Below are 23142 nucleotides of genomic sequence, written 5' to 3'. Positions count from 1 at the left end.
TCACCGAAAGCCAGGCACTTCCCCTCCTTTTATGGCAACCTACTTTGCCCAGGCGGCAACTGTAATTCGCTTTAGTGAATTAACCAGCTTAATTAGTTTAACTCGAGTCGAGACTGGAACGTGGAAGCGGGGAGATTCCCGGCCAGTGATTTGGCGGTTAGTTCAGGACATTGCATTCCTGTCTGTCTGGGGGCTTTCCCCCTTCGCCTGGTTTTTGGCCGGCAGCGCAAGTGGCCGTAGTACGAGTATCCGCTGCTGCTGGCAGCCATTTAGTCCGACTTGATGTCGTTGTCGTCGTTGTGTTTAATTATTCAAAACCATGTCATGTCTCTGTATAATTTTATGCATTGGCCAAGCCAAGCGCCATGATGAAACCGATGATGATTACGAACGATGATGATGATGATGATGGCGGTGATGGTGACGCCCACACAGAGGCGCAAGAGGTAGACGGCAGACAGCTGACACCGAAACTATGGCTACACTGAGAGAAAAGAAACTATACTTAGTTCTCTTTATGTTTTAGAGGCTTATAAAACTGTTATATTCCAATGCACGATTTTTGTTCACGTTTTTCATAAACCTTTTTATATTTTATGTAGTATTTAAAAAACTATATCTGTTATATTGACAACTCGATTAATATATCATTAATACAATATGTTAATTTAATATCTTATTGATATTATACTATATTAAACAATCTTTTAATATATTTTAAGGTGCTTCCGTAGGCATTATTTTATAAAACAGAGTAGTTTTTAGCTCTTGCGCTTTATTTACTTTTCAAATGTAGTTTTATAGGACTTTCATATAGACCCAAATTACCCCAAAAAGTAGGCAATGTTCCTTGCCGAGGGAGCTGTAAGAATTTTATACACTAATCAGAAATAAATCCTTTTAAATATTTTTAATTAAATTAATTAAATGGCAATAATAAAATGGTTATTTTATTCACAGAAACTTCTTTTTCCAGTGCATTACTACAACTATCTTTCGACAAAGCCACATGTGGCAAAGGCAGCAACCGCAAAACAGACAGAGACGGGACGACGTCCACAGAGCGAGAGGGCGAGCGGGGGGAGGGAGTGAGACGGAGAGCGTGCGAGGGGGGTGGAGAGAGAGCTGGCTGCACTGGCAAAGTGGCATACCAGACAGTCTGACGCTGTTGGAGCCCACGAATGGCCCCAGTTCCTCCGGCCGACGGCCGCCGGCCCCTCGCCGCCCCCTCCGACCTGCCACACCCCCCTGCCCCGCCAGTGGCCAGATCTTGCCGACCACGACCACTGTCTGTGGCAGACCGAGACTATCGAAAACTCGAAATTTATTCGTTGGAAAAAGTTGATTTCTGTCGCCTTCTTTTTTCTGCCCACTTTTTGTTTTTCCTTTTTTATGAGTGGCACGAATGGAATCAGGGGTATATGGGTAATTAAACATTATTTGTGTTTTAGAATAACTAGATTATATGTTACCAAACAATTGGAAAAAATATTTGGTATTTTACATCATAAAAAGATTTAATGATCCTGAAAAATTATATAATTGAAAGAAAGTTTTCTTGAAATAATATTTAGGAAATAAAAAATCCTAGAAAAAAACACTCTTTAACACTCTTTTTTATAAAAAAAATTAATAGTGTATAGTATAATAGTAAATATTTAAGAACATGCTTATCCTTATAAATATGACCTATTTAAAGAACGCATTGACATATTTGAAAAAATACATTATATTTTTCTTGAAATCCTCCTCAATGGTAGTAAATAAAACCTTTTTGTAACCAAAGTAAATACTTTTTTTTTACATCTAAAAGTGAATAATATTTTACTATTATATTAAAAACTGGATATTCCCTATGTCCATCATTCAGGACAGATAATGCTTTATAATTTCTTCTTCATAATCTCCGGCCCTATCCCTCTGTCGGTCTGACGTTCCACCGTCGTCGTTCGCTTTATTTTCCGTTGAATCGCAGAAAGGGAGAAAAAATGAGATGCCCACGAAAATTATGTTAACCAGCCAGCTGTGTTAAAAATCCCACATCATATCCATATATCCCCTTTCTGCCCCCAAAAGTTTGCCTCCTTCTCGCCGACGACAAATGCCACATCGCATAAGGCATAAAAATGTTCAGATATGATGTCTGGTACTGGAACATTTCAGGGCAATTGTTGCTGCGATTTGTTGTTTATTTTCAGATCCCTTTGTTTATTCTTTCTCCGGCCCTTTTTTTAACAACTGTGACATGCTAGAGGAGTATGTTTTTTTGGCATTGGTATGCTTCGTTTATTTCTGAACATTTGTTGCGTTTGCATGTTGGTTTTGACAGGTGAACGAACTAGGGAGCGGGTTTTGGTTTTGTAGAAATAGGAGAATGCTGTAAGGAACATGAAGTAATTTGGTTCTGGCATTTTAAAAATAATATATAGCCAAGAATTTATGAGTTCCAATGAACAAATTGATATGCGTAGTAGAGAAAACACTTTAAAGTATATGTCAAAGGAGAAAGAATTTCTGTAGGGTATAAAAAGGTGTAAAAATGGGTTCTATGAGACCGTACTGTTCATATAATAAACGAGTAAAATATATTAATATTTTGACATGACAAAATTCAATATAAAATATATAATACCAATATAATAGGACCTACAACCCAGCGTAAGTGCAAATCAAAATGGAAATAAGGCCTATAAGACTTCTTGAAAGTACGACTTTTCCATTTATTAATATTATTTTAAAAGATCATCTTTCAGCTTCGTATATAACGCATTACCTACTCACCGTATTTGTGCCAGAAGGACTCGATGCTGCCCGCGTCCGATGATTTCAAATGGGAATCGCCGGGGGAAATCGAATCCTCCTCTACCTCATATACTTCCGTGTAGAGTATGAACTCGAGTCGCGATCTTCGCGTCGTTGTTGTGTTGAATGTTGCCGATGTTGCTGCTGCGACTGTGGGATGTTGTTGCAGCGGGGTCAAAGGTGATGCAGTGGTCGCTGTTTGGACCGTATCACGTTTGCGTTTATAAATACGAGGCGAGGCACGCAGCGCTGTTGTTGCAGCCCCGGGCACATGTGTAGTTGATGTTGCTGTTGCTGCTGCAGATTGCTGCAACAATGTAGCACGTTGATTAATTTGATATGGCAAGAGCATAGACGCGGGCGATGCGGATGCAGACTGCGACGCGTCGCGACAACGACAACGACAACGACAACCACGATGGCGATAATGATGATGATGATGCTGGCTATGACGATGCCGATGACGACGAGGATGACTATATGGACACGGCGGACAGAAGGGATAGCGCGGCGATGGCGGTGGATCTGTGGTTGCACGAATATTTGTCTCGGCACTTGGACTTAAGTGGCAATCCGCACTCGATGCTGGTAATTTATTTTGCAAATTTGTGCCAACAGCGAGTGGCTCTCCTCGCCGCGGATGCTGCTGCTGCTGCTGCTGCTGCGACTTGCTCAGAATTAAATTTAACTTACGCGTATTATTTGCACTATTTACACTGCACAAAATTGCACTACCTCTATATACACTATCACTTTCGGCGGCGCTTCCAGTTGCATTCGATATTGAATTGGTTAGGGCATTGCTTGTCTGGCATTTCAGACACTTGGCACCGCTCTTCACCAGCTGCTCACCCGGCTTGAATCGATTCAATCTGTCAATGAGCTGATCCTGCTGCTTGATGGGTGGACGGGGAGTCCCCGATCCCGGCATGGGCACCGCGAGGGCTGAGGCTGAAACTGAGCCCGGCCGGAGGAGCGTCGTCAGGCTGATCGCAACCAGAACCACTGTGCACCACCACAATGTGCAGCGGGCCCCCGCGGCGCCACTGGCTGCATGCGTGGGGGCCACAGCGTCGTCCGCCGCCGGCGATCGGATTGTTTACGCCGTGCTTTCGTCCGGAAATTCCCCAAATCGCATGGTCAATTGCGGCCAAAATACCCGATCAATGCGCGGTGATTATTTCTGCAATAGAGCAAACAAATTGGTTATTCTGGGAGTGTGTACTTTTGTATATTTAAAATAAAACTTATTTCTTAAATTAATTTAAATTTAAATTATTTAAAGCATCAATTTAGGCCAAAGGAAACTCACTACATAATTGCATTTCTGTTTAAAATCTGGAAAGAATCGATATCCGATCTTAGTATGAATGTATGTCTTGAAAAAATCATAGTTTGCCCTAATTATTATTATTGTTTTAATCGATACATTTTCTCTCAGTGCTTTTATGCTGTGTGGTCGCCCACTTGGCTCATGTGTTTTGTCATTTTCTTTGCTTGTTGTCGCGTTCCCTAGCTGCATTTGCTTTTGTTTTGTGCCAGTCTGTCCCAAAGTCTGCTGCAAAGTATCCACCGTACCGTCCCACAATGATTCCGCCCCAAACCCCCTCCGCCAAACGAAAATACACAGTGAGTCATGGGCGGGAGAGAATCGGTGAAAAGGGGGGCGCGAAAGGAGGAGGCAGTGTCTGAGCATCGCCCTGTGGGCATAAATAACCCCAAGAAGTGCAACACTAACAACAATAATATATGTACATTGCTGCGACATTGTTGTTGTTGCACGTTGCGTATGCGTAATATTTTGCAGAAATTTATGTTGCACTTCTTTGCGACTTCGTTTTTATTATCATCATCATCATCATCGCGGACTTCTATATTTAAAGCAGATCAACAAGAACACAAAGCAGGGAACGCGACAACTTCTTCGTTATGCACTTTTCTTATTCTTAAACACAAAAAAACAACGAAAAAATGTCGAAATATTACAAGAGAGTAATAGAAAATATGAGCTAAAATGAAAACATCAACATCATAAGTGTTATAAAGTAAAGTGATTTTTTGTGCAGAATTTTGCGATAAAAATTGTATATTAAAATGGGATCTAATCACACAAATCAGTGATATTGTTTGTTTTTCTCATCAAAAGCCTTACACTTTTATCAGCTCCAATCCCTTTAAGAAATTTTATATTTTTTTTATATCTTTTGATAGTGCGACAACAATGTTGCACCCCAATGCGTCAGAGGCAGATTGATGCCACAAAACAACAAAAGCATTAAGATGGATCGCATTGTGGAGACGAATCGTCCTCATCAACATCAACTCCATCCCCATCAACTGCGTCTGATTCTGTTGTTTGTCCGCTGTTGTTCTCTTATTTTTATTCGCTTTATTGAAATTCCTTTCAAGTGTCGGAGGAGATCGTCATCATCCTGCTATATCCTCCCCATGAACACGATCACGACCATAATCATTAGCAACCTTCGCTGTGGTGTTTGTGTTTGATCTGTTTTCGCTGCCCAGACAGACGGGCAGAGACGGCGGAAGGGGGATGGGGGATGGGGGATGGGGCACCGAGGACCCCTCGACGGCAGCTACTGTTTCCCCTTTTTGGAGCCCCCTTGAGCCGGAGCAATTTATTTGATTGCCTCTTCATTTGCCTTCCCTCACTTCGTTCTGGCTCAGACCCTAAGTCGAAATTTATGTTTGCCATAAAAACACGATCTCCGACTCGCAGTCATAATTAATAAAAAAAAAAAGAAGCAAAAAACAGCGAAAAAAAAGTGAGAAGACCAAATCCCAAATGCAAAATGCAAAACAAAAACGAGCCCAGAAATGTGGCCATAAAGTGCTGACAAGTGTTTTCTGCCAGCCAACTGCAGAGGCCAAACAAAAGGCTCGCGTGAGTCAAGATCATTTTGAGGCAGAGTTTGTTTGGGCCTTTTTTTGTGGCACCAGCTGGACTGAATGCAATGGGAATTAAAGGTATAAATGCGGGACTTTATGAAAAGAAATTACCATACAAAGTAAACTCAGATCGCTGGAATGTGGCAGTTCGAATGAAATGTCCCCTCATAAAAACAAATGTTTTTACTCGTTCTTTAAAGGTGGGTATTTTAAATTTATATTCTGCAATTTTAAAAATATTTGTTACCTATAGATATTATAAAAATGGTTTACACAACCTTAAAAAATAGAGCCTTTATAAAATTTGTCTTATTTCCTTTGAAACTCCTTGTATAAACTCTTAAAAAATGGCGAATCACTGCACTACAAAGCCATAAACCATTAAAGCAATAAGAAAAACCATATCAATACGGCGAAACAACAACAACACACTTTGAGCATAAGCATTTTCATCTAATTCAAACACATTCCAGTTTATTTTTGAACAAAACGCTACATTCTTGTATTTATTTCTGTGCCGGCAAAAACAAAATCGAAGTGTTTTATTTTCAATTTCCAACACATCGTGGAGAGCGGTGAGTGGGGGGGAAATGGGGGAAAACCCAGGAATTTGCAAGTAATCGACAGAAAGCCGGCTGTTATCGATAAAAACACCGAAAAGCGAGCATTGGCATTTGCCAGATAAGCGGGTAAATTCGTACCCGTACATACCAGAAAGTCGAACGCTCGATTTGACATTGAGCAAACGTAAATTCGAAGAATTCCGGCCCAGGAGAAGAGCTCCCAAAGGCAGGAGCGGAAGAAGTGCGGCCCCTCGAGATCCCCGAACACGGCACTATTTTACTACTTCACGCACGACTTTCGAACCCGTGTCACGCCACGAGGAATTTCACACATGACAACCAAGTATTTGGGCTCGCTCCCTCTCTTTCACTCACTTTCTCCCTCACTCTTTCTCGCTCACTGCAGCTTATTCATCAGATTATACATAATATTGTGTTGGTTTTCAGATCTTTAAGGTTTTCATACTTTAATTTTTCAAAAAAAGTGAAAAAAATGTAAACCCCTTGGGGCGAACTTTGAAACTACTGTTGAGATAGCACGTTTATCCGCGTAATCACCGATGACACCATAAGGCCTATGGATTTTGCCGAACCGATCTAGCCGCCAACCTGCGCCGCACTGAACTAAATGGGATTTTTTCGCAGCTAACATAAAAACTGCCCGTTTGTCTCCAATATTTCACACACGCGGGCCCCGGCGTCTATATAGACGATATATATCCCTGCATGGGCCGGGGCGGTCTGAGACTCCGACGCGGCGACAGGCGCGCCTTTTATTTTTACCGCTCATTTTGTTGTTGTTCGCGGGCACGACAACAAAAAAAATAAAGAGGGAAACTAGAAAATAGCAAAATTATTTTTGTACTTAAAAATAAATTGAAAAGCATTTTCTTCATTTGTTTTTGCAACAACGGCCGCAGGAAAATCAAGCGTGAAGAGTGATGCCACTCCTTTCCCTTCTATTTTCATCTCTACTTTAAAGTCTCCACTCTACAAACTCGTATCCCTGAAAGGCCACACAAGAAAAATATTTTAAAATTTTGAAATTTTTTAATATAATCATTATTTCTTATTATGATCATTATATTATACAATTTTTAAAATGATTTCCTTTTCGATAATAGTATCCCTAAAGGGGATGTTTAAAAAGGGAATATTATACTTATATAATATTTATCTTAGGCTATTAAAAAGCATAAAATGTTTTAAATTCCAGGTAGGTATACTTCTTCTATTATAATAATTATAATACATATTATTATTTTAATGTTCTTTAATTTTAATATAGAATGTTTTAAATGTTGTATAATTTCTTAAATACTTTTTTCTGTGCATCGTGATGTTTTTCTCCTCGAGGATCGGGAACTATCTCCCTGCCTCCGTCCGTCTGCCCGTCCGTCCGACTGTCTGGCCCTGCTCATTATTTCGCTATCATTGGGAGAGACGCAGAATCGGCGGCAAGAACAACAACCCGTTCCAAAAATACCCTCTAACAGTGGGGTAGAGTAGGATGAACAGCGCAGACACAAGCAGCATAATTTGTATTCAAATAGAGAGTAAGAATGTTGCAAAATTGTTGCACAAATAAGTGGAGGTGGCGGAGCAATGGCAGGGGGAGCCAGCAGGGCGAAAAAACATAGAGCAGCTTGCTTGGTTTAAAAACCGAATGGAAAATGCCCTCACAGAAATTTTAACTAATTTATATTAGAATAAAAATAATAAGGCATTAAATATAATTTATCCTCAATTAAAATGATTTAAAATATAAGTGGTTTCCATTATTAACTTGTGTTATATTGAAAGTTTTATAATATTCTTTTAAATTAAGTTTTGGAAATCACAAATAATAGTAGTGTAAAAAATTGTTTATATGTATTAACAATTTTTATATTTACTAGATACTTTAACTTTAATTATTTTACAAATAAAAGTTTAAATTTATGTAATAAACAACCTGAACCCTAACTAAATAATAGTTTGTTATAAAAAATTGTCCTAACAATAATGAAGAAAACTGATTTCTGAAAAAGTAACTCATAATTATTGGCACTCTCCAATTATTCGGTCCCTAACCTACGATCATTATGGCCTGAAAAAATCTTCGTGTAAAACAAAAGCTGGCAACAAAAATATCACAAAAGATAAGAAAGGCGGGGAGCAAAGTATGATTCTCGGCTCCCGAGGATGGGTCTCCCAAAGGGAGTCTATGTGCGGGGATTCTGGGCTATTTTCAGCCCCAACTGACTCACTCGCCCTCAACCTCAGCCGATCTTCTCACTCCCCCGCCCTCTATCTCGTACTCCCTGCGAAAAGAACAATGAGCCGGCGACCGCTGAAAATCTTCCACTCGCAGAACCGCACAAAAGTAACGCCTGGCCCAAAAAAAGGAGATTTTGCAATGTGAAAATTGCATGAATTAGAAAACAAAAAAAGGCGAGGAAGAGGAAACTGCCGGTTCTGCTGATGATGATGATGAGGATGATGGAACCGTGGAAGGAGCTGCCAGGCAAAAAATCCACTCAGACGAAAGTCCTTAGACTTTGCATTTCGGCAAATATAATGCACGGCGGGCGGCGCAGGGAGAAGTGGGCGTGGCCGGGAAAATCAGGAAGTTGCCACTGCAAGATGCAGCGCAGGAAACTGCCAGACGGCGACGTTGGCTGGCTAAGAACAATGCCGGGCCACACAAAAAGTATACCACGGGAGAAAACTAAGCAAACTTGCTGATGACGGCGAAAGTACACTGAAAAATAAAAGGACTTTTTTCATAATGATAACAAAATAAAATAAAGAATTGGGACTGGCTCTTCAAAAATGATATAAATATTTTGTTAAAGTTTTGTTAATGATATAATTAAGAACACTTTTATAAATTCAAGTTTGAGCTGTAAAATCTTATATAATATATTCTATATTGTTATACAACATTTGTTATTTTGCTAGTTGCCATATACAACATTTTTAATTTGGCTAGTTGCCTTATAGGGAATCATTTCATCATTTCTTATTAGTTTACTTTTATTACATTTTTTTTTTCAAATTTTTGTAATATTTTTCTCCGTGTCTCAGCAGAATCCATCTATCCATCCAGCCTCCCAACAACAATAATACATAATTACAATAAAGAACTGCACTTTATGCAACAGCGCAGCAGCAACAACAGCCACAGCAACATTGACGTGGAAAATGCAATCAGCGAAACTAAAACCCAAGGAGCAGAATATTTCGACTGCCAAGGATCTGTGGATGCATGGCCAGTGATTTGATGGTGTTGCTATTGTTCGGCCCAGCGATATTACGATGAAGTAGATGGATATTTATTGCACTCTTCTGGCAATTATTGTTGCTCGATTGCTGTTCGAAGAAAAGAACCAAATCGAGTTATGAATAGAGTTTTGGCAGCTGCGCATCGGTGCGTATACGTAATGCGAGTGTGGGGGAAATATGAATGAGTACTCAATTTCGAATTTGTATAGGGTTTGGTAATTGCAGGTCCTTTTATTGAAAAACGCATTGATTGGCTCTAGAGATTTTTTTTAGTTTTTCCCTTTCAAATACGAAATATAAAATAAATTGGTGTACTTAAGCGAACAAAAAGACAAATTTCATTTTAAAAAATATTTATAATCGTAATATCTTAAATTGAACTAGTCTCAATCCAATTCAATACATTAGATATAACGTTTTATCTCGCCAACTTAAATTTAGTTCTACAAAAAGGCAGTATTGATCTCAAGCTTAACCAAGCTCCAACTTAGTTATAACTTGCTTAAACTGACCCTGACTTTGGCCGCAACTTTTGCTGCGTTTTTTTCCCAAGAGTTAATGGTTTTCTGCAGAAAAAACTTTAGAGAGCTAGAAAGAGAAAGATGGCAGGGAATAGATAAGGACAGAACGAGAGATGCAGGAACCTGGGGAGAACCCGTTGACGGTTGTACATCATTAGAGCGCTATCCTGGCGCCAGTTGACCAGACAGAGACTTCCTCTGGCCCCCTCCCTACTGTGGCTCCTTCTCTTTCTAGCCCTGTTTCCCCTTCTCTCCCTCTCTCCCTCTCTCTGTCTTACCGACGGCAGTTGCATCCTGTCCCGCTGTTGCAGGCTCGACTGGAAGTCACGTCATATTGATTGAAATTTAAAATGCAAATCACTTAAAGCGTTCAATTTAATCAAATTATTACAACAACCAGCTGGAAAGGTAGCAAAAAAGAGATGGTAATGGGTTGAAAAAGAGGTGGTTGGGTTTTGGGGGGGGGAAAACTGTTGACGACTAGAACAAACCACAACAACAACGAAAGGAAAGCAACGACAAGTAATTTTCCACATTTTCTGTTTGCAGTCACTCGAGGAGGCGCCGCCGAGTGGCTTGCCATGAAGGGGTGAGGCCCAAGGGATGGGGTAGGAAATGGTGACTACATGAGAACGTGTCTATTAAAGTGATAGCCTGGCCTGCAGTTGGTCACTTCTGGACAAGGCATGCACTTAGAGAAAATGTACCATCGGATTATATCTACTTAACTGCGATTTCCTTGCTGCCTTTTTGATAGGTAAGGTTGAGATTAAGATAGATATAGGAATTAAGAATTTTTAAGGCATTACTCGAATTTGAAAATCCTTTTCTATATTTATTTTTGAATTTCGAATACCTTTTTCGTTTTTGTTCGAAATTTATAATGCTAGATATAAAAACCAATATAATCTAAACCAAAATTCGTTTTTAAAAACTTTTGTCAGTAAGAATTTAAACATTCATTTTGAAATTTCTGAAGCCTTGTATAATCTCTGTTTTTAATAATATTAATATATTCATTTCTGCGAGTCAGAAAGTATAATACATTAATCAAAACATTTAAAGAACTAAAATACAGTTCGAAAAATAAATGTAATTATTTGTTATGGGTAATTTTTAGGCAATCGCAATTTAAATAAAAAATTATTCCTTATTTTTTGAGTGCTCTGAGCTAGAAAGTAAACACATTGCCCTGACATCGACAACAATGTTTCCAATGCTAATGTTGTCCAATCTACCAGCCCGCCGTCCATCGGCCACGCCCCACCGCATCGCACCGCACCGCACCTCACCCCACCGCCTTCCTGGGCGGTTGCTGTTGGCTTAATTAAATTGTGGTTGCAACTTGCGAAGCGAAGCGCGTACACAAAAATCACACACAACAACAACAGTGGGGCTGAGAAGCGAGTGCGGTTGCCACTTTATGATTGCATCGGTTGTTCTAGCTGCGGTGGCTGTGGTTCGATTATAATAGGCCGTTTTGGCATCGAACACCCTGTACTTTATGCTAAAACAAAAGCAAGGTTTCAAGCTCAGGTGCTCCATAATTGGCATTTTGGTAATGGATCTTCTCGGAAATGCATTCAAAAATAGATCCTCTTGAAGGAGTACCAGGACTTCATAACACCAGCTTAGAAACCCAGTGCAACCAGAGCCTCGGTGGCGCAGTTGGCAGCGCGTAAGTCTCATAATCTTAAGGTCGTGAGTTCGAGCCTCACCCGGGGCACGTAATCTTTTTTCTTTTTTATTTGTTATGTTGAAATTAAATTTAAAAACCATTTTGTAAATTTCCTGATCGAAAACAAAATGAATTATTTTTAAATTCCAAAAAGGAACATAAAGTCTTAAAAATTTTAAAAATAAAAGAATAATTGAAAATATATTTCACAAAAATTTTAAAACATATGTAATTTTTACATTTAATCTTCCGTTATATATTTTAAATACAATTTTAAACAAATTATTATTGTTTTAAGAGTATCCCTAAGTCGTCTTAGTATAATATCGTTTAGTAAAAGGTTTGGTTTATCATTAAACCGCGGAAAAACAAAAAAAAAATTTTTTAAAACCAAAAAAACTTGTAAATATTTTTTTAAAAGTGTTTTTCATATTTTTTTTAATTAAAAAAATAACATCTGAAGAGCAGCTCAGGGTCGACTTAGGATTTATATAATGTTCCCCCTCATTAAATCTGTAAACCGCAGAAATACCACATCTACTGAAACCGCAACGAAGGCAGCAACAACATGGCTAACATCATTACGAAGATTATGAATAAATCTGGAAGCAAAACCAACAAGAACAACAACAATAGCAACAAAAAAAACAGTAACAGCAATTAAGTTAACTAGCAAAACCGACAGTGTGGAGTTCCGATCTAGCAGAGAGAAGCTATCTGAAAATCTTGAGGGAACGCTTTAAGTCTTAAGTGAAATCCGGCGGGACATGAAATGCAATTTTCCAAGGACTCTCCCGAATCGGGGGAAAATGCTCCGCAGCTGCGAGCTCAGCTCTCTTCATTTGCCGCCCCAAAAAGTATGCAATGAAAATCGAAGCAAACGAAGTGAAATGCTCGTAAATTGTAGTTGGCTGACAAGTTGACTCCTGGCTGGATTTTCCCAGGATGCGAGGGGTGCGACAAGGGAGGGGTGGCGGCCAGGATGTGCGGCATGACATTGCACTCGACTCCAGTCGCCGAGGAGTGCAATGAAACTGCAAAACTTACTCCAAGCCAGGAAGTGTTGGTGTTTGTGCGGGCGCATGGCACCCCAACTGAGGTCCTCACTACTCCTTATTTGCTCCTTGTGCACTCCGCGTTCAATGTATCTCCCTTTATTGTGCATTTGTCCTTTGGCAGCTCGGCGAAGGACAAAATTCAATGAACGCTTTCCTGTCTTCGCTGTCTTCGAAAATAGACTTCCGGTTTTTAGAAGAACAACTAGGAAAAACGCATTATGGGTAAAAATGAATTTCGATGGGTATTATATGCCTAAAATATTATTATTTTAATTATTTTAATCATAGGCAATTTATATTAAAATGTAGCTTAACGATACCAAGAAAAACTTCTTAATTTAAGAACTCTATATTACCTAAGGATGCCATAAAATAAGATCAACCCATTAAAATCTTGGTTTTCTTAAATTATTACAATTTTTTATTTTTCATATATATTTTTCCTAATATTTATGTATTTTTTTATTTTTAAAATAACATCAATTTATTAAAACTAACATTTTATAGCAATTGCTTATTCATAAAATGTTAAATGTAACACTCTTTCCTTATAAACTTTCTTAAATACGATCCCTTCCGATTTTTTCCAAGTGGGTTGAATGTCATAAATGAAAATCATGTCCAAAAATAGACGGGAAAAAATAAAAGGAAAACACTTGATACTCCAAATTTGGTCATAAAAGGGATTTTTATGAACCCTGCGCCACTTGAGCTCGCCTGCTCCCCGATGACCTTTCGGCGGTGGTCATCACCTGCACAGCTGCACTTTTGTTAATATTGTGTTTTTGTTGCGGCTTCCCAAAGAGTTTTCTTTCAGACCAATTAAGTGCTGGCTTTCCTCCATTGCTTCTCATTCATTGTTGTTGGCGAGCATAAAATTCAATCAAGTTTTGTGTTGAGCCAAAAGTTACGATGGCTCAGACCAGAGCGCAGTTACCCCTTGAGTTTCAGCCCCCTTGCCCCTTTTCGCCACCCTCCGCCTGGCAGACAGACAGGACACGTTTGTCCTTACATTGTCCTCTGGTCGATTGCTGTTGCATCCCAGGGATCCCTGTCTAGACTTGAGTTGGTTGCCCCCAAACCACTGCCATGACAACCGCATGCGATTTATGCTGATGCGAGCATTTACCCCCTTTGGCCGCCGCCCCTGCCTCAATTAGCACCCCCTGCAGTCGCCTGCACTCCCCCACGCGTTAATATTATTAAATGCAAATTAAGCTTTATCCCATTTCATTCATTAGCGGCTGTAATTTAGCCCGCAAGAGTCCTTGTTTATTAGCACCTCGAATCGGTTGGGGTTTCACGCGAAATTAACAGGGAGGCAAGCGGATGTAAAATTTACAAGGACTTACGGTGGATTGACAACCGCTTAGGATTATAGATACAGCAATTTCGGCTTACAGTTCTCAGAAACTAATTTTTTGGATTTATTAATTAAGTTGGGGGTTTTTTAGGCCGCTTCTGTTTATCAAGCTGTTAGAAAAATAAGTAAATTAGTAAATAAGATATATTTGAAAATAACATTAACATTTTTTAGATAATACTTATATTATCTAATGGTTGTATCTTACGGTTCATATTGAAAACTTTGAAACATATTATGTTTAATAAATGAAAATGTTACATAAGGTTTCTTTGGATATATTTTGTGTAAGGTATAAAAATAAAAAAAACATATTTTTTTTTTTAATATTTATGTATTAAAAAATTAGAAAAACAATTAAATTTATCAAAGAAATCTTTTATTATGTTGAAATACAAATGTAAAATACATTATAATCATTATAATTATCCCATTATTTATAAAAGAAAACACCAAAATATTTATGAGATACTATACTGATACTGAAATATATAGTTCCTTAGTGTAAAAATCATATAATTATCTCGTTCCTAAGAAACCGCTTTGCATCCCTAAACATGCGGGGGTGAAAAGTGCAATCGAGGTGAAAATTTCCCTGCGAAGATTGCAGCTTTTGTTGCTACGTTTCGTGGCTAATTTGCAAACCAATTAAATGTCAATTTGAGGCATTGTTCCTTAACATCTCCCGTCCTCCAACACACCTTCAGTGGGTTCTAGCCCCATGTGGAAAAACTTTTTTTCGCCACCGCCAAAATTTCGCCCATTGCCTGTCTAGACTTCTTTGGCAGACGCTCACGACTTCTTCCTTCGACTGCAGCCCGACTTTGCCAGTAGTTTGCATTGCGTAGTTTGCATAACTTTTGCCCCAAACTCGGCGCCTTTCAACGGCTAAGTGAGTTTTAATGCCGACAAAAGCGCCCAAGGGCGGAGCTTTGTGCTTGGGGTTTCCAGCCAAATTGGCATACGTTGCGTATGCGTTATGTGTGCATTTACAGTCTGTGTGCTTAGTTTGAATATTTCACTCGATTCACTCATTATTCATGTCTGCTCGCCACTTGCTTCGCTATGCCGGGCGTAAACTGTCGCCCCTCGGTAACTGACACGCCCCCGCAACCGCAGTCAGCCAGTCCGGTCGGTGGGCTATGGTCAGGATCGGGAAAAGTTACAGAACCCAGGGGAACACCGGTGTGGTCAAAAAATTGTATAGTATGCAAAAGGGAAAAACAAAAGCCGAAAAATGCACACTGCAATGCACATAACAAGAAGGAAAAGGCGAGCCAGCTCCAGACCGAATTTTGAATACTTAAATAATATATCTCATAACAAATAACTAAGCAAAAAAAAAAACGGGAGACATACGTATGGGAAAGTAAGTACATAAATATAAATAATAAAAACAAATTTCAAAGTAGATAAATTTATAAGAAAAACTATGATTTCCTCAAGTCCTTTTTGTGAAAATTTTAAAAAATTATTTAAAGCAATTTATAAATATAAAACCTAAAAATAATGTTTAATTGAGCAAAATCAAATATAGCATACAAATTCGAATTCCATGAGGTTATCTAACTATTATCTTGTTAGCAATGTTTGAACAACCAAATAAATTATACTATTTGGTTTCTGAAATACAGAGAGTTAAATAATTTTTGTTTTAAAAAATTACAAGTATTTTTAATTTTTTTTCCACACACATCACAGTTAATATATAAGAAGTCAAAGAAGTAAAGTAGATTATAAATTTCCACAATTATAAACCATTTCTAAATTGTTTTCCATACTTTTGATCCGCTTCCCTTCCAGCGATGCAGCAATCCATCTGACGTGAAACTCTGCACCAAGCTGCGAGTGCAAAGTTTTAATCACCATTCTGATCCCAAAGTGGTCATGACCCAGCCCAAGTAAAAGGCATTCGAATATGGCTGCGGGATACTCGGACTTTTTTGCCGAGAATCAGAATCAGAGCAGCCGACCACCCGCCCTCCCAGCCAGCCGCTCACAATGGTGGAACGCCGGCAGACCCAGCCGGCCAATGAGGTTTTGAGCTAAAAGTTGAATTGTGCATCGACGGCCCCCCAGGACCGCCGAGTCCGCCCAACCCCCCTGGCAGAACGCCTCTGTGAGCGTGTGTTTTCGACTGTCTGTGTGGTATGCACTTGTCTAGACATTGGCTAGACAGTGTAAAACCAAAAAATAACAGCAACAACATAACAGTAAATGCCGGCGACACAAAACGAAACGAAATGTTGCACAATCCACGTAGATCCCCCTGCAAAAAATCACGGGAATGGGGCCAGGAGACATTGTCGTCGACGAGACGGCGAAGACAAATTTTTGGCAATACATTTGACAAATTTCCGTGCGAATGCAGAGTGCCGCCGGATCCGCGCAAGCCTTCACAAAAATCCATTCCACCATTGTTTTCTATTTTTGATTTTATTTTGGTAACTAAGTGGAAACTACTGGGTAAACCTAAGTGGAGAGCCTCCATGCTCATCCTCCAACAAGCCGTTTACCCGGTACCGAACGTCTTCCGCTTGTACGGCCGCGGCAGCGGAGCCAACATATTGTTTGTCGAAATGCTGACGTTGACAAGTTCGTTAGGGCTGAGCCGGGACACGTGCACCAGGTGCTGCCAAAGAGGAAATAGAGGTGAAAAAATGATTGCAAATAATGGGCGAGATATAGGATTAAGTGCAGCTGTAGGTGGAAAGCGTTAAAAATGTGCTGTGCTTACAGTTGGCTCTTATATCTCTTAAATCTTTACAAGCAATTTGGTATGGATTAAATAATAAAATGGAGATAAGCTCCCAATCTCACCTGGCGAGGTAGCTGAGTCTTAAGGGTCAAGCTCTTTGGATTTGCAGCCACTGAGGAGCGGGTTTCTTTTGATAGCTTCTTCGTCTTTTTCTTGATCACTTGCTCCTTGGGCTCAAAATCGTAATTTCTCTCCAAAACATACAGGTCTGTTTCGGTGTTTACCAAAAACACATTGGGATTCGTGGGATCCAAGTTGATGCCCCTGATGGGATAGTGCTTGGTGTCCGGTATCAGGTACTCTTCAGTTTCACAGGTGAAGATCCGATTGGCCAGATCGTACTCCACTATCTGGCCATTCGCGTAGGCCACCACCACTCGGGGATGATCCTCGTGCATGGCTAAGGCTGTGATTCCCGCTAGGTGCCTCGGCAAATTCAGCAGGTGTTTGTACTGTTTCCCTTGAAGGCTCCAAACCGATATTGTCTTATCCACGGTTCCTGCCACCAGGTAATCGGCACCTGTGGAAACCACTAGATGGCTTATGATACTTTTACAATGGTCACTCAAATCCACTTCGGATTTGAAGGTAGCCCCATCTTCCTTTAGGGTAAACCAACTAAGATGGTTATTTTTGGGATGCAGCAGCGCTAGTCCGTCCTGCTTGGTGAAGATGATGTGACTGGCTGGTGCAACTCTGAGGTCCATCAGACGCTCCACCTGCAGGGGATTAATCTGCAAACGGTTTAAACGGAGTTCAGTTAAAGTAGAGTAGCAAATCCATTTTGCATCGGGCGAAATGGCTGAAGCTTGGATGAAGTTTCGCTTTTTGACATTTAATTGAAGTAGTTTCTTTGGAGGTTGCTCCAAAACAAGTTCCTCCGAGCCACCAAGTGGCTGTCCCCATTCTTTTTTCTTATCCTTGTCTTGGGGAGCTGCAGAACCCAAGCGCCACAGGTGCAAGCTTACGGCATAACGTAGGAGTAAAAGCTTTTTGCTGGGGGCCAATGAAGCTACGGGCCCCTTGACGAAGGGACCATGTCGCGATACATGTGCCCCCATTCTTTCGCTGTTAGTAACGGTCAATATACCATCCAAGCCTCCGGAGAATATCTGTCCATCTATTACTAGCAGGGATCTCACATAGTGTTTGTGGACACCGCGTTGCAGATACTTGATCCAACGCTCACTAGTGGACTCCTCCCGCTTGATCTGTGTCTTGCTGAAAATCCTAATGAGCGGTGGGCGCATTCCGCAGCAGACCAATCGATCCTCCTTTTCGTTTACAGCCAAGGAGAATACGTTCTTGTCCAGAACTTGGGTATGGTCGATCTGTGTACCATTCTCTGCATTCCAAACGGTCACATACCCCGCCGAATCGCCGGCAATAATCGTATTATCCGACAGGAACTGCAGCGACCAAACAATCACATCCTTACTGGAGAGAGTCATGGTGTGAAGAGTGGTTCCCTTGAGGACGTTCCAAATGCGCACAAATCCCTCGGTGCCGGTCACCAGTTTCGTTCCCGTCTTATCAAATTTTAGGCAGAGAACGCGGCCGTTTTGCTTGTTAAAAATGGACTTATAGGTGATCTCGTCGTTCTCGATGCTCAGGAGGTTGATGTGTCCCTCCTCGGAACCCACGGCCAATTCAGTTCCCGCGGGGTTTACGTCCAGACTCCAGAGGGCATTGCCGGTGGGCGAGTGCTCGTACCGTGGCTTAAGGTTTACCCAATCCCACTCGATAAGTTTACCACCGAGATCCACGGAAAACAGACGATTTCCCGCCCAAGCGAGAGACTCTATTGGCGAACCGATCGGCAGGTGGATTACCCGATCCAGATAGGGAGCGTGTTCCAAGTTCCACAGCTCCAGCACGAGGACTTGACTGGAGGAGAGTGTAAGTGTTAGTACTTTTCATAATTATATTAAGTTTATCGTTAATTATGTATATTTTACCGACTCAAAGCGAGGAACTTGCTCGATTTACTGTAGGCCATGCTGACAATGCCACTCGGTTTTATCGTGTAGAAGCGAACATTGTGCAACTGTTGCTTGCCCCCGCCCTGGGGTTCCTTCCTGCCATTAATCGACATTGTATTTAGTTAAAACAATTGATAAATCGCGTTAAATTAAGCAAAAAAAACTGCAACGAAATTCCTCTGGGGCTGCACGTGTGTGCTGGGAGTTGCCAGATGGTCAAATGCGCGTAGTAAACAAACCGCGAGTGCTGCCATTCATGCGAAAAAATACCAGATTAACCTTTATGCTGCCACTGTTAGTGCTAGAAAATCATACAATATCATATATTTATATGTAAGTGTAATCATTTGAGTTCCGTATTTCTCTTTCAAAAATAAATAGCTCAAAACTATTTAAATAGTAACTTTAAGGGTTAAAGTGTATCTTATAATAATTTTCCGTATTTTTATACCTACAGCAAACGGTCACTCTAAAGGCGGGGGTGGTTTTTCGCTAATGTTTTCTTTTGTTGTTGCAGCGGTTTAAAGGAAATATTTTCCAGCTGAAAATTAAACCAATCAACTAATTAAATTAAGTTAAAGCAAAAATAATACATTACAAAGCATGATATAGCAGAGGAGCAGCGATAGAATAACACTTGGAAGTACAAATAAGAGCAGTTGCAAAGATGTCTCCAAATTCTGTGTGGACCTTCTGCCTCCTTAGTGGTAAATAAATTAGAAGGGAATCCCGAGGCACCAATTAATTATTTACTTATTCGACAGCTCTGTTCGTGACCTTCGGCTCCACGGCGATTTCCTCGAGGGTTCTGGAACTCAGCGACCGCTTCATCGACGTGAGACACGAGGGGCAGTGGCTTGTTCTATTCTATGCCCCATGGTGCGGCTACTGCAAGAAAACAGAGCCCATCTTCGCCCTGGTGGCCCAGGCACTTCATGCCACCAATGTGCGAGTGGGTCGCCTGGATTGCACAAAGTACCCGGCGGCAGCAAAAGAGTTCAAGGTGGGATCTCCATCTAGATGTAACCAGAAACAGTTCTAAAATCGCCTCTCCTCCAGGTTCGTGGCTACCCCACCATCATGTTCATCAAGGGCAACATGGAGTTCGTCTACAACGGAGATCGTGGCCGTGATGAGCTGGTGGACTATGCCTTGAGGATGTCTGGTCCTCCAGTTCAGCTGGTCACTCGAACCGAAAGTGTGGACATGCTGAAGGGCTCCCATACGATCTTCTTTATCTTCGTGGGTCAGCAGGAGGGCGTGGTGTGGGACACATACTATGCTGCCGCCGAGGGCTACCAGGAGCATGGATTCTTCTACGCCACCAGCGAGGATATCGCTGCCCAGCACTTTGACTTTGAGAAGCTGCCAGCGGTTATAGTCTACAAGGAGGAGCAGCATCACTTCTATCCGCACGGTCACTTGGCCCACGAAATGGACCCCAACGAAGTGAACGAGACCGTTTTCCAGTGGGTCAACGTGGAGAGGTTCACGCTCTTCCCGAAGGTCACGCGATTTAACATCCATCAGCTGCTCAAGACGAACAAGTATCTGGTTCTGGCTGTGGTGCAGGAGGATAAGCTCAATCAGATAGCCACCCATGAGCTGGAGTTCCGGGACATGGTCGAGGGCGTGATAAGGAAGCACAGGGCGCGATATCACGACAAGTTTCAATTTGGATGGGTAAGGAATAATCTTTATCTTTATCTATTATGAACTAATGGAAGTTGCACCTTTCAGATTGGTGAACCATCCATCGCACATTCCATCATTCTGGATCAACTGCCCACGCCGCATTTGATAGCGATTAACTCGAGCACCCAGCACCACTTCATTCCCGACGATGATCCCATGCAGATGACCCCGCAGGCACTGCACCTGTTCCTGGAATCCATCAGGAATGAGAGTGCTATCGCCTATGGAGGAGACACGTATTTCGTGCGTTTGAATCGCGCGCTTTTCGAGGTTCGAAGAGCTCTGCGGGATATGTGGCTGGGAAATCCCGTGCTGACCACTGTCATTTTCGGCCTGCCGCTGGGATTCCTCTCGCTCATTATGTATTCCATTTTCTGTGGCGATTGCTTGGTCACCGAAGAGGATTCAGATGAAGATCACGAAAAGAAGGAGTAAGAGGATGAGACGGAATTCCTGATAAAGAAAGTAAGAAAGATGATCTCGAAGTGAATTTCCGAGGAGGAACCAAAAACCATTTTTGCAAACCAAAAGGAGTACGAAATTAAGAAAATCTCACGTGAGGAGTCGTAGCAGGTCCCGCTCCCATCCCCTAGATCAACTTTTCTACCGCATCTAAATGTAAGCCAAATCTAGTCCTATGTCCGCTGGGCGAGAACTTCCAAACCGCTTAAGGATCCGCCATTTGACACAAAGAAATCCATGCGCATTCGTGCGTCTGAGTCTCTTTTTTTTATCGTTTTAAGTTAGTAAAAGTAATAAACATGATTTAGCGGATGCGAAGAGCGGGGGTAACTTAAATTAGAAGCTGGGCGGGATTTTAGATGGATCAGCAGCCGTAATCCTCGTCATCGTCGCTGTCGATGGCCGCCCGACGGCGATCGTACTTCACGGAGGACTTGCTCTGTGGCATCTGGGCATTGACGCTCTCGAGGATGCTAACAAACTGGGCGTCATCGAGTTTTCCGCGCACCTGACCCATCTGGGCCATGCGGATGACCATGTTCTCGAACATTTGCGCCTTCTCCGGCTTGCTGACTTTGAGGGTGTTCACTGTGGGGGAATAAAAGTGATCTTTGATAAATATCTATGAGGTCAGGAGGGTGCAATGCCCTTACGTCTTGCCCTGGCCTGCTGGTCCAGAACTTGGGATAATATCGAGTGCTTCATCTCCTCCTGGGCGCGCATCTGCTCCTGCTGGGCTTGTTGCTTTTCCGCATCATTACCTCCGCCGCCGCCCTGAAAAAGAGAAAAGGGTGAAAGGTCATCGAAGGATAGGGCTTTTAAGGAACAGGTGTCTCAGCCCAAGATGACTCATAGGAACTTTCAGACATTGTTTACAGAGAATTAAAAATAATCAAAGTAAACAATTCTCTAGTTATCTACACATATTAGTTATTTTTCATTTAAATAGCTAATATTTTCTCTTAGTTATGGTTATTTTTAGAATTCTCTAGAGGAATCCAGCCGGTTTGGCTGCCATCAGAATACTTTACTTACAAATTGCGACTGCATTTGGGACATGCGCTGGGCGCGTAAGGCATCCAAATCACCATCTGACATTCTGGTTTCCTAATTTTAATATATTATGGCAGCTACTTAAGCAATTACCAAGTTTTTTGTTGTTTTAAAAAATAAATCACACTTTTTAACAAAAAAGTGTGCGTCAAGCAGTGTGGCCGCGCTATATTATTGTTATCGATAAATCCAATGCTCATAAGTGCGTTACAGCAGCCCTGGTCGCTCGGTGGTTTGGAGAAGAAGAAGAACAGAGAAGAAAAGAAAAATATCACCACAAGAAAACAAACAAATAAAGGGAATATAAGGAACAGGAACCATAAAATACCATTTAAAATGTCTGCTCCTTTGGAGAACCTCGAGACCCAGCTGGAGATGTTCATCGAGAACGTGCGCCAGATCCGCATCATTGTCAGCGACTTTCAGCCCCAGGGTCAGAACGTACTCAACCAAAAGATGTAAAAAAAAGATAAATTATGGTTAAAATATTTGCATTCATGTATTAATATATATTACTCTATAGCAACAGCTTGGTAACCGGCCTGCAGGAGATCGACAAGCTCCGCTCGCAGGTGCAGGACGTCTATGTGCCCTTCGAAGTGTTCTTCGACTACATCGACCAGGACAAGAATCCCCAGCTGTACACCAAGGACTGCGTGGAGAAGGCCCTGGCCAAGAACGAGGAGGTCAAGGGCAAGATCGAGAGCCTCAAGAAGTTCAAGTCGAACCTGCTGCTGGAGCTGTACAAAACCTTTCCCAACGAGATGAACAGCTATCGCGCCTACCGCAAAGACTCCATTTAACTCAAGGATATGCCACCTGAATCCTAGTTTATAAGCCACATTCGGAAATAAATTTATACTTATGTACATAAAAGTGTGTGTTTAACATTTGTTTAAACGATTGAATACGATACTCATTTTTGCTCCATTATCTCCTTATTAATTTTAAATATTAAAAAATTATTAAATTACTTAAAAGTACATTTTTAAAGGATATATAAAAATTGATTACTCTACAACCCTGTTTCAAG

The 23142-nt window shown here is 41.2% G+C and overlaps 5 protein-coding genes and 1 non-coding gene across 6 annotated transcripts; 3 read left to right on the top strand and 3 right to left on the bottom strand.

Annotated features, from left to right (window-relative positions):
- Positions 1-2773: 2773 nt before the first annotated feature.
- Positions 2774-6772, bottom strand: LOC108034423 (dual specificity tyrosine-phosphorylation-regulated kinase 1A). The gene is made up of 2 exons (XM_017109308.3): positions 6421-6772; positions 2774-3985 (listed from the first exon to the last, which is right to left on the bottom strand). Exon 2 carries the CDS (start codon positions 3731-3733, stop codon positions 2774-2776), a length of 960 nt encoding a protein of 319 aa, XP_016964797.1. The 5' UTR covers positions 3734-3985; positions 6421-6772.
- Positions 6773-11713: 4941 nt separating this feature from the next.
- Trnam-cau (transfer RNA methionine (anticodon CAU)) lies at positions 11714-11786 on the top strand. The gene has a single exon. It is a non-coding gene; the product is annotated as a tRNA-Met (tRNA).
- Positions 11787-16576: 4790 nt separating this feature from the next.
- LOC108035624 (U3 small nucleolar RNA-associated protein 4 homolog) lies at positions 16577-19109 on the bottom strand. The gene is made up of 3 exons (XM_017111316.3): positions 18876-19109; positions 16980-18804; positions 16577-16791 (listed from the first exon to the last, which is right to left on the bottom strand). Exons 1-3 carry the CDS (start codon positions 19010-19012, stop codon positions 16672-16674), a joined length of 2082 nt encoding a protein of 693 aa, XP_016966805.1. The 5' UTR covers positions 19013-19109; the 3' UTR covers positions 16577-16671.
- Positions 19110-19367: 258 nt separating this feature from the next.
- On the top strand, positions 19368-21374 carry LOC108034422 (protein disulfide-isomerase TMX3). The gene is made up of 4 exons (XM_017109307.3): positions 19368-19606; positions 19664-19902; positions 19959-20582; positions 20640-21374. Exons 1-4 carry the CDS (start codon positions 19567-19569, stop codon positions 21027-21029), a joined length of 1293 nt encoding a protein of 430 aa, XP_016964796.1. The 5' UTR covers positions 19368-19566; the 3' UTR covers positions 21030-21374.
- Positions 21301-22239, bottom strand: LOC108035518 (programmed cell death protein 5). Its single transcript, XM_017111180.3, has 3 exons — positions 22092-22239; positions 21710-21830; positions 21301-21644 (listed from the first exon to the last, which is right to left on the bottom strand). The coding sequence occupies exons 1-3, from the start codon at positions 22152-22154 to the stop codon at positions 21421-21423; spliced, it is 408 nt and encodes a 135-aa protein (XP_016966669.1). The 5' UTR covers positions 22155-22239; the 3' UTR covers positions 21301-21420.
- Positions 22240-22279: 40 nt separating this feature from the next.
- LOC108035516 (mediator of RNA polymerase II transcription subunit 10) lies at positions 22280-22985 on the top strand. The gene is made up of 2 exons (XM_017111179.3): positions 22280-22567; positions 22633-22985. Exons 1-2 carry the CDS (start codon positions 22302-22304, stop codon positions 22910-22912), a joined length of 546 nt encoding a protein of 181 aa, XP_016966668.2. The 5' UTR covers positions 22280-22301; the 3' UTR covers positions 22913-22985.
- Positions 22986-23142: the final 157 nt, after the last annotated feature.

The sequence above is a fragment of the Drosophila biarmipes genome, chromosome 3L (genome assembly GCF_025231255.1).
Source record: "Drosophila biarmipes strain raj3 chromosome 3L, RU_DBia_V1.1, whole genome shotgun sequence".
NCBI classification, from domain to species: Eukaryota; Metazoa; Arthropoda; class Insecta; order Diptera; family Drosophilidae; genus Drosophila; species Drosophila biarmipes.
Note: the sequence above shows the minus strand (reverse complement) of the source record. Positions and strands in the feature narration are given on the sequence as shown.

Coding starts and splice junctions, on each gene's coding strand:
- LOC108035516 (XM_017111179.3), top strand. CDS start 22,302: ATGCTCATAAGTGCGTTACAGCAGCCCTGGTCGCTCGGTGGTTTGGAG. Junction 22,568..22,632: donor AACGTACTCAACCAAAAGAT/GTAAAAAAAAGA, acceptor ATTACTCTATAG/CAACAGCTTGGTAACCGGCC.
- LOC108035624 (XM_017111316.3), bottom strand. CDS start 19,012: ATGTCGATTAATGGCAGGAAGGAACCCCAGGGCGGGGGCAAGCAACAG. Junction 18,805..18,875: donor AAGTTCCTCGCTTTGAGTCG/GTAAAATATACA, acceptor ACTCTCCTCCAG/TCAAGTCCTCGTGCTGGAGC. Junction 16,792..16,979: donor AGACTCAGCTACCTCGCCAG/GTGAGATTGGGA, acceptor CCTCTTTGGCAG/CACCTGGTGCACGTGTCCCG.
- LOC108034422 (XM_017109307.3), top strand. CDS start 19,567: ATGTCTCCAAATTCTGTGTGGACCTTCTGCCTCCTTAGTG. Junction 19,903..19,958: donor CGGCAGCAAAAGAGTTCAAG/GTGGGATCTCCA, acceptor CCTCTCCTCCAG/GTTCGTGGCTACCCCACCAT. Junction 20,583..20,639: donor ACAAGTTTCAATTTGGATGG/GTAAGGAATAAT, acceptor TGCACCTTTCAG/ATTGGTGAACCATCCATCGC.
- LOC108035518 (XM_017111180.3), bottom strand. CDS start 22,154: ATGTCAGATGGTGATTTGGATGCCTTACGCGCCCAGCGCATGTCCCAA. Junction 21,831..22,091: donor CCCAAATGCAGTCGCAATTT/GTAAGTAAAGTA, acceptor TCTCTTTTTCAG/GGCGGCGGCGGAGGTAATGA. Junction 21,645..21,709: donor CCAGCAGGCCAGGGCAAGAC/GTAAGGGCATTG, acceptor ATTCCCCCACAG/TGAACACCCTCAAAGTCAGC.
- LOC108034423 (XM_017109308.3), bottom strand. CDS start 3,733: ATGCCGGGATCGGGGACTCCCCGTCCACCCATCAAGCAGCAGGATCAG.